This window comes from Stomoxys calcitrans, chromosome 4 (genome assembly GCF_963082655.1).
Source record: "Stomoxys calcitrans chromosome 4, idStoCalc2.1, whole genome shotgun sequence".
Lineage (NCBI taxonomy): Eukaryota > Metazoa > Arthropoda > Insecta > Diptera > Muscidae > Stomoxys > Stomoxys calcitrans.
In genome coordinates, this window is record NC_081555.1 from 166090632 (window position 1) to 166101094 (window position 10463).

The window sequence follows — 10463 nt, forward strand, 5'->3', positions numbered from 1 at the left end:
AAAATCGATTCAGTTTTCGATATAGCTCGCACCGCTCATTTGTTAACCGATTCTATCGAAATATGTTTATAACTCTCAATATTACTATAGCTGCCATTTTGTATATCGCCCGATTTGCACTTCAAGAGTCACTGCAAGCGCATCTATTGGCCAATCTGGCCAAAATTTCAACTTGCAACGGTTTCTTCGACGACTACCACAGCATCTATGAAGTTTGGTCGAGATCGGTTCAGATTTAGATATAGCTCCCATATATATATTCGTCCGATATTAAGAAATATTGCATTCAAGTGCTCATTCTCTCGAAATATGGCAGGAAGGATTTTCTTAAGACTCTCGACATTACTAGTAAATTTCATATCAATCGGCTCAGATTTAGATATAGCTGCCATATATAAGTATTTTCACTTCTAGATCCACTGCAAGCGCATTTATTGACAAATCTTGCCAAAAATTTCCAGAACGTTTTCCTTGTCGACTACCACAATATACACCAAACTTCAGGTCGAAATCGACTCAGATTTAGATATAGCGCCCATATATACAGTTTGAACATATTTGCTCCATATTTGATTCGGATTGTTTAATAACTCATCTGAAAACATCCGGCGAAGTCAATCAAACTTCGTTCAGAATTAGATATAGCTCGCACATTGTACTTATAGGGTGGGTGTAGGGTATTATAAAGTCGGCTTCGTCTGACTTTTGCCTTTTCTTACTGGTTTTATAGTATATGCAAAAGAAACAAATCGGGCGGAAGATTATGCAATTATAAATACTTTGCCTGCTAGCTTCCATGCCAAATTGGATATAAATTATTTAAAATAATTCAAACATTTTTGCCTTTATTGTTTGCTATAATATAAATAAATCCAAATTAGCAATTAAAAAAAAGTTTAGTTTCATTTCGGCCCTTGAATAGAAAACGTAGGCGTTGCAGGGAAAAATGATTCCAGAATTTTTCAAGGATCGTGAAATTTTTTTAACCGGCGGATCGGGTGTGTATGACAAAACTTTTTCAATTTCTTATAAAAAATTATCACCGACTACCTTTTCAGGGGTCGTGGGAAAGGCTGTGATTGAAAAATTGCTACGTTCCTGCAATGTACATAAAATATATATCCTATTAAGATCAAAACCTAAGGTGTCCATTGAAAAGCGTTTGGAAGATATAAAAAAGGAAAAGGTAAAAGCAATGTGAAAGCAATTCGATGTTAATATAAGTAAAATAGGACTTTAGTTTGTTGGGGCCAAATTTTGTAGCCAGCGCTCCACCTGGATTTTTGATGGACCTTAAATTCAGGTTGACCTTTTTGATAACATCGTATGATAAATGAAAAACAAGTAAACGCGTTTTAAGTTAATCTGGGGCAATTCTTATATACCCTCGTTTAAATGGGTTGCATTTATCAAATCGGGGCAGCGTTGCCACTACAAACAATTTTTGCGGTCAAAATTTTTCAAAAAACCCACCAAATACCCTCCCAGCCGACCAAAATTCTTAACTAAACCAAAATGCAAGCAATCTTCTTCTAACATTTATTATTAACTGGCCGAACTCTCTAATATCTTTTAAGTGTGGGGACACTTCGCTCTGAATGTGAATATCGAGTTCGTGCCATTGCAGCATACGTCCGCCTATGACGGGGTCATTTGTCAACCGATAGTCACGAAAGTTGTCATACGATATATAAATCTCTCACGTTTTTGTTCCATTTATCAAAATCGGTTCAGATTTCTACTTAGCTTCCATATACGTATATACTGCTTATTTGCACACACTGAGCCATAGTTATTACGATTTTGAAGACATTTGCTCGAAATTTGATACGGATTGTTTTATAACCCATCTGAAAACCTCCACCGAAGTCCACTAGATCCGGTTCAGAATAAAATGTAGTTCCAAATATCCACTTATAGGACTTTTCTTACTTGTTTTGTGCGAATCTTGTTAGCAAGTTCATGGTCTACGACCGAAGTATTTCCATGCCCACAGCTCCAAAGTAATTTCCAAAATATTTTCCCTATAGTAAGTCCCATTTACTTTGACACCAGGCTAGAAGAAAACGATTGGAGAGCGGCCATCGGCGGTCACAGCTACCCTTACCATCATTTCAGATGGAAAATTACTTCGGATGGTCATTCGTAGGCACAAGTAAGAGCGCTCGGTTGAGTAAACATGATCATTGCTTTACCTTTCACCATAGGATGGGGCTTTATTAATTTTGTCATTGCGTTTGCAGCACATTGGTATATTGATCTGAGACCCAACGGAATATATATTCCTGATTGTTTTGACATTCTAAGTTGATTAAACCATGTCCGTCCGTCTCTCCTTCCGTCTGTCTGTCTTTCGAAAGCACGCAAACTTTTTAACGCCTAAAGTAAACAAATACTTCCTTTGACAGTAGGTAGATTGGATTGGAAATGGACCATATTGATCAATGTTTCAATATAGCTTCGCGACTTCTTGAGCACCTAGAGGACGTAATTCTTATCCGTTTTGCCTCAAATTTTTGCATGAGTTGTTTTGTTTGAACTTCCAACCACTCTGCCAAGTATGGTCTAAATCGGTTTATAACCAGTGGACACACATTTACTTATTTCTCTTTTTCACACCCTCTATCATAGAATGGGGAAGAAATAATTTAGTCATTCGGTTTCTAACACATCAAAATATTGATCTAAGACCTATTTAAGTGTAAACTATTCTTGATTGCCTTGACATTCTGAATCGATTGAGCCCTTTCCGTTTGTCTGCCGAAAGCATGCTACCTTTCGAAAGACTAAAGCTAGGCGCTTGAAATTTTGCACAAATACTTCTTATTAGGTCGGTTGGAATGCAAATATCGGTCCATATCGGTCCATATGTTTTGATATAGCTGCCGTATAAACCGATCACGGATCATGACTTCTTTGGACCCTAAAGAGAGCAGTTCTTATCCGATTTGGCTCAAATTTTGTAAAAGGTGTTTATTCTTGTTTTGACTTCTAATAACTGTGCCAAGTATGGTCCAAAACGGTTCTTACCTAGATTAGGTCCCGTATAAACCGATCTCCCGATTTGACTTCTTGAGTCTCTTTAGGACGTAACGCTTATCGGATTTTTGGTATTGTAAAGGGCCAAATCGGTCCATGTTTTGATATTGCTGCCAAATAAACCGATCTTGGGCCTTGACTTATTCAGCTTTTAGAGGGCGCTATTCTTATCCGAGTTGGATATAATTTTGCACGTGGGGTTTTGTTATCACTTACAACAACTGTGCTAAGTATGGTTCAAATGGGTCCATAACATGATATAGCTGCCATATAATCCGATCTTGGACCTTGACTTCATGAGCCTCTAGAGGGCGCTATTCTTAGCCCATTTGGATATAATTTAGCACTTGGTGTTTTGGTATCACTTCCAACAATTGTGTCAAGTATGGTTCAAATCGGTTCATTACCTGGTATAGCTGTTATATAAACCCATCTTTGGTCTTGACTTCTTGAGCCGTTAGAGAGCGCATTTCTAGTCCGATTTGACTGAAATTTTGCAAGTATTGTTGTGGTATCACATCCAACAACTGTGCTAAGTATGGTTCAAATCGGTTCATAACCTGGGTTAGCTAAACCACATAAACCAATCTTGTATCTTGACTTCTTGAGCCTCTAGAGGGCGCAATTCTCACCCGATTTGGATGAAATTTTGCATAAGGTGTTTCGTTATGACTTTCAGTAACTATGCTATGCAAATCGTTACGTAATCTGATATAGTTGCCATATAAACCGATCTGGGATCTTGACTTTTTAGGCCTCTAGAGGTACAATTATCATCCCATTTGGCAGAACTTTTGTACAACGGCTTCTCCCATAACCTTTAACATACTTGTACAATATGGTCTGAATCGATCTACAGCTTGATACAATTCCCATATATACCGATCTCCCGATTTTTCTGCTCTTGAGCCCCTACAAGGCGCAATTCTTTTCCGAATAGACTGAAATATTATGCAATGACTTCTGCAATGTTCAGCATTAAATTCATTTATGGTCCGAATCGGACTTTAACTTGATATAGCTCCAATAGCATAACAGTTCTTATTCATTATTCTTGGTTTGCCTAAAAGAGATACCGCGCAAAAAACTCGACAAATGCGATCCATGGTGGAGGGTTTATAAGATTCGGCCCTGCCGAACCTAGCACGCTTTTACTTGTTTATGATTTCTAACAGTCATGGTAAGTTCAGTCCACATAGGTCCATAACTTGATAAAGCTCTTATATATTTGAAAAAAGTCATTCAAAGAACTTATCCCATGCGATCCATGGTGGAGGGTATATAAGATTCGGTCTGACTGAACTTTCACTTGTTTCATTTATCTTCTCTGTTCAATAATTTAAAAATTCATCTCTAGATTTTCCGACGCCTACATGCTGAAAAGCCTCAAGAGTTCGATGACAAAGTGGTTGCCATTCCCGGAGATGTAGAACTGCCCATGTTGGGCATAACCGATGAATATCTCAAACTTATGGAAAATGTTTCCATTGTATATCATAGTGCGGCCACAATACGTTTCAATGAGCCCATCAAAAAGGCCATTCGTATTAATGTGGGTGGCACTTTAGAGGCTTTGAAATTCGCCGAGAAACTGGAGCATCTTGTCACATTTATTTACATCTCAACATTCTTCAGTAATCCATATTTGGAATTTGTTGACACCAAAATTTATGAATCACCGCTGAATTGGAAATTATGCCTAGACCTTTCTAGACGCGAAGATATAGATGAGGAGACCATAAATATCATAACAAGCAAGTACGTCATGTCAAAAAAAAGATGAAGTTAAGGTTCTTCAATGTGTGTGTGTTTTTTGGGTTTTCTCCACAGATTAATTGTTGGTTTTCCCAATACCTATTGTTTTACTAAAAATCTTACAGAATCAATGGTCAACGATCATAGGCATAAATTGCCTATTGCTGTATATCGACCCTCAATTGGTAAGTTGGTGTGTACTATCTTACCCAATGTTATATAGCGGAGCAATGTTACGCCTTTAGCTTTAAAAGGATTAGGATGACTTTTCTGAGCCTCTACAGAGAATGGAATTGGAAAATCAGTTTCTTTAGGAGCTTTATCAGGCTATTGATCGATTCGCAGTATACTTGATATGGATGTTAAAAATCATAAATTCGTAAAAATGATGGATTAACAGCAGCAGTAGCCCAATCAAACCTCCTATTGGTTACTGGCAATGCCCAACTAGCCACTGTTATAAGACATACGCAGATATCTTTATTCGTTCCAAAACGTTTGTGACTTCGTCGGACAAACAAACGCACTTATCTGGAATTTAAAGACAATCAAGAATATGTATATTTTATATGGTCACAGATCAATATTTCTAGATGTAGTAGACAATTAGAGATTCTGAAATTGTGTTGTGTGAGTGATCCATAGTTCAAGGCTTCTTTTTGGAAAAAGGCTATGCTCCAATTCATGACATATTCATTCATTAGGTCTAAGAAATTTAAGTTTGAATTATGCATTTATCTAAAATTTTTGTTCACCCAATAGTTATTCAATCCATGGAGGATCCTGAATATGGCTTCCCCACCACTTTAGTTGGTGCCATGGCCTTGTTTGCTTTGCCGGGAGCTGGAATTTTCAAAGTAATCCATTGTTCTAAAGACATTTGCTTGGACATGGCACCTTTGGATTTTACTACGAAATCATTGTTGTACTACACAATGAAGACATTTGCGTTCTACTCAAATCCAGCTGAGGAACGACCCAAAGAGATGCCAGTTTTCATTGTGTCTTCATATAAACACTTCAATGTAACGTTAAGGCAATATTGTGATATGATTGAAATATTCAATATCTGGCATCAGAAACCTTTGGAAAAGAGTCTGTTGTTGCCTGGCGTTAACTATACCGACAATGTTGTTTGGTATCATATTTTGGTAAGAAACTTTATAATGGCAACAAATAACAATATCGGACAGTATTGTTATATTCTGCCGTATCGAATCTTGCATGTACCCTAGATGGCATTTGTAATTTTGTTTTTTTCATCTTGCAGTTCTACATACAGCATCTTATTCCATCGCTTCTTGTGGATTTCTTACTAAAAGTCAGTGGCAATCAACCTGTTTTCATGAAAATACAGAGAAAACTTTATCTTACAATGGAGGTGGTGAAACCGTTTATGTTCAATAACTATCGAAGTAATGGCATTACATATGCGAAAGAGATGTTGGAACAACTTCATGGGTAAGTTTGTTAAACAAATTGAAAATAAAAGAAAAATCCATTAACTTTTGATTTCCACCATCACGGATATATTACGAATGTACATTTCAAAGAAATCAAATAACAAATGCAACATCTTAAAGTATTTGCGGAAGATTAGATAGGTCTTTATATTAATTACTTTACTTTAATTGGCAGTGAAAGAACATTTGTTCCATTAGTCGAACTTACAATAGTAATCCAAACGCCTCGATCTTCTTCTGCGCTCCTTCTATAATCTCTGGCATGAAGTTTTGATCTTTACATCGGGCTCTTGGTCGTCCCGGTTTGCGTGTACCATCCTGATCGCCTTTAAAAGACTTCATCGTTGGAGCTTTTTCATTCATTCGTACAACATGACATAGCCGTTGTATTTTGATGCGTGTAACTATGCTGTTGTCGTCATACAGCTCGTGGTTCATACGTCGCCTATATTCTCCATTAACGAAAACTGGTCCATATATTTTACGAAGATTCTTTCTCTCAAACACTCCAAGCACTGCCTCGTCTGTCATATATAACAACATGGGTAGTATCAGTGTCTTGTATAGTATGATCTTCTCGAGAGGTGACCTTGTTTTTAAACTGCTTACTCAATCCAAAGTAGCATTTGTTTGTCAATATTATTCTTCGATGTATTTCAAAACTGGTGTCATTGGTTTCCATTATGGCGGTGCCCAAGTACATAGAGTTGCTAACTATCTCAAAGTTGTGGTACCCAAGTTTCTCCATTTTCTTTATCTGCTCCGTTGTGCAAGACGTTTTGGGAGTTGATACCATCCATTTCGTTTTATCCCCATTTACTGGCATACCCATTTTCACTGATCCCTTTCGATTCTTTGAAAGGCTGTAGTTACTACTTCCGGTGACCGACCTATGATATCGATGTTGTTGGCATAGGCGAGTAGTATGTGTTCTTTTGTGATTAGTGTGCCATATCTATTCACATCTGCATCTCGTATAATCTTCTCCAACAGGATATTAAGAGATCATACGATAGGCTGTCTCCTTGTCTAAAATCTCGTTTGGTATTAAATGGTTCGGGGAGATTCTTTCCTATTCTTACTTAGGAACGCGTATTAGCAAGTGTCATCCTGCAGAGTCTTATTAAATTTGCAGGGATACCAAACTCAGACATGGCTTGAAATACCTTTGAATGTATAAGGCTATCGAAAGCGTCTTTGTAGTCAACAAAGAGATGGTAGATGTTAATTTGTCCTTCTCGGGTCTTTTCCAGGATTTGGCGCAGTGTAAATATGTGGTCTAGGGTGGATTTACCAGGTCTAAAACTGCATTGATAGGGCCCAATTATCTCATTGACTTTAGGTTTGAATCTTCACACAGTAAGCTCGAGAGTCCCTTGTGTGCGATGGGGAGGAGACTTATTCCTTTGTAGTTGGCACATTCTGTCTTGAATCTTTTCTTATGTACGGGACATAGTATGTTGATGATCCAATCATCAGGTATGCGTTCTTCTAGCCAGATCGCGCAGACTAGCTGATGCATACGCCTTATCAGCGTGTCTTCTGCGGTATTTTATAGTTCAGCGGGCAGCCCGTCGGCACCTGCTAGCTTGTTGTTCTTCAGTAAGGTCACAGCTACTTGGATCTCGTTCTGACTAGGAGGTTAAAAATTCTATTCCATTATCAGGGATTGGTTCTGCCGTATCCTCTTCGCCGACATCTCCGGACACTTGCAGTTGTGTAAAATATTTTTTCCATATCCTCACCATGCTATTTGTGTCAGTTCCAGATTTCCTTCTCTGTCTCTGTAGGAGGATGTGCCTGTATCAAAGTCATCGGTTTAATGTTTTATTCTTCGGTTGAATTTTCGGACTTCATTCTGACTAATGTACATCTCAATTTGTTGACACTTACATCTTACCATGTACTTGTTCTTTCTGTGGAATAGACTTTTCTCCTCACCCCTTTTCTCCCTATACTTCTTCTTTATCTGGCACATTGCTACTGATGGTAGAGTTGCTCTATATGTCGCATTCTTGGCTTTAGTAGCATCTCGACACTCTTGCTCGTACCATGAGTTTCTTGCGGGAGACTTCCTGTACCCAAGTACGAATTTCGCGGCATTTTCCATGGAGTGGGCAATGGTCTCCCACTGCGCCATTATATCATCGGAACAAGGAGTGCTTTCATCAAGCTGTTGGACCAGTCGAGCAGAGTATGCCGTTGTCATCTGTTGTGTTTGCAGTTTTTCAATGTCCAACTTCCGAGCGGTGTCAGATCATATTTTCCTCGTCATGCTCAAAAGGCTGTGAACCTTTGCTGCAACAAGGTAATGATCCCAAATCTATATTCGCTCCACGGATCGATCGTCTAATTCGCTGGATGAATGGCTTCCACCTATAACAGGATGATCAATTTAGTTTCTTGTGTTTTGAACGGGTGGCCGTGTGAATCCTTCGATGTTTAAATCTGGTGCTGCTAACTACCATGTTCTTTGCCGCGGCGAAATGTATTAGCTTCAATTCACTATGGGATGTTATCTCATGGAGGCTAATCTTTCCGACTGTTAGACCAAAGATATCTTTCTTCCCTATCTTCGCATTAAAATCTCCCAGAATGTTTTTAATATCATGGGTCAGCGGTCATATTCTCTCTCTAGGCGCTCATAGAAAATATGCTTGGTCTGCTCGACCTTGTCTTACGTCGGGCATGGACATAATTCGGATATGGAAAAATTTGGCTTTCATGCAGATTTCGGCTAGCCTCTTATCCATCGGAGAAGTGCAGATTTTGGCTAGCCTCTTATCCATCGGAGTAGAGATGCTGTAGACAAGGTGTTTCAATCTCCGACTAACCACAAACCCACTGTCTAATTCATGCCTAGTGTCATGACAGCTATATATATTGTTGTGACGCCATTACCGGTCCATCGCACTTCCTGTAAGGCGGTAATATCTGCCTGTACTTCTCGGCTATTGCGAGAATGGCACCATTAGACCTGCAAGCCGAGGAGCGCCCAGCAATTTTCAAGCCAGAGTCAACTACAATGAACCTACCCAAGACTACAAAATGCAATAAGAGAAGAGGCGAGAAAGGTGCAGCTACGGTAGGAGAACGAAGCACTTGGGAGATGGATCGCGAAACTTATCCCAGATATCAGGAACTTTGTATATAGAAGACATGGGACTGTAAACTATTACATTACACACGGACAGCATTTCGTTCGGATTCGGATATTTTAGGAAATATTTGCCTTAAATAGGGAAGTGCAGTACTCCTCTTCGCTCTACGAAGATGAAGAACAATGTCTTGAAGAACTGTCTTCCACTTGACACGATGGGAGGAACCACGTGAGCCCCTTGAAGGCCAGATAGGCTCAATAGTAATGCTGTAGACAAAATGACCGGAAGTATTGACAACTGGACTGTATTAGCAAGATATTGCAAAGACGTACTAAGACGAAAGAAAACTGATCTAGACGAAGCACAAGTGACCTCAACGATGGTGTAAAGAACGATTTGAGAGCCACCTCAAAGTAATGCAAAAACGTTGCCAAGGTGGATTTAACTCACTGCTATGATAAAGTGGGTTTTTATTCGAAAGGTAGGACTGTAAGCCTGACATAAGAAAAATGCATTACTGCGTTCACATAAGTCATCAGTTATGTGCATGCAGTAATGCATTTTCCCACCTTAACCAAAAAACAGTCAAGTCCTCGGCGCTTGTATGACCTTCTCTTTTCTTCTAACCACTCTTCCATCATTTTATGAGACAATACCGCATTGGCCGCCTTAAACTAACTGATCTATACGGATATGTCTATCGAGTAAGTCATCGATAATATATTTTTTTTTAATTTTCAGCACCGATTTTAATATGGATGCATTGAAATGGACCCCCAAATATACTAGAAATGTGGCCGTGGTATTAGAATTAGCTGCCAATTGCCGAGATGTTCTATTTAACGAAGACCCTTCAACTATTCCACGCGCTAAAATTGTTCTTAAAATGTAAGTACTGATTATCAAGAGCCTTAACATTTTTGGGTTAATAGGTTTTTTTTATACCCATCACCATAGGATGGGTTTGAAAAATATGAAGATATTGGTCTAAGACCAAACAAGTAAGAGCGTGCTAAGTTCGGCCGTGTCGAATTTATATATACCTATGGTCTAAATCGGTTCATAACCTGATATAGCTCCCATATAAACCGATCTCGAATCTTGA

General features: G+C 38.8%; 1 protein-coding gene across 1 annotated transcript; it reads left to right on the forward strand.

Annotated features, from left to right (window-relative positions):
* The first annotated feature begins 889 nt into the window (after positions 1 to 889).
* LOC106091135 (fatty acyl-CoA reductase wat-like) lies at positions 890 to 10250 on the forward strand. Its single transcript, XM_059367643.1, has 7 exons — positions 890 to 998; positions 1059 to 1186; positions 4397 to 4797; positions 4870 to 4979; positions 5557 to 5945; positions 6065 to 6255; positions 10100 to 10250. Exons 1-7 carry the CDS (start codon positions 947 to 949, stop codon positions 10248 to 10250), a joined length of 1422 nt encoding a protein of 473 aa, XP_059223626.1. The 5' UTR covers positions 890 to 946.
* The last annotated feature ends 213 nt before the right edge of the window (positions 10251 to 10463 follow it).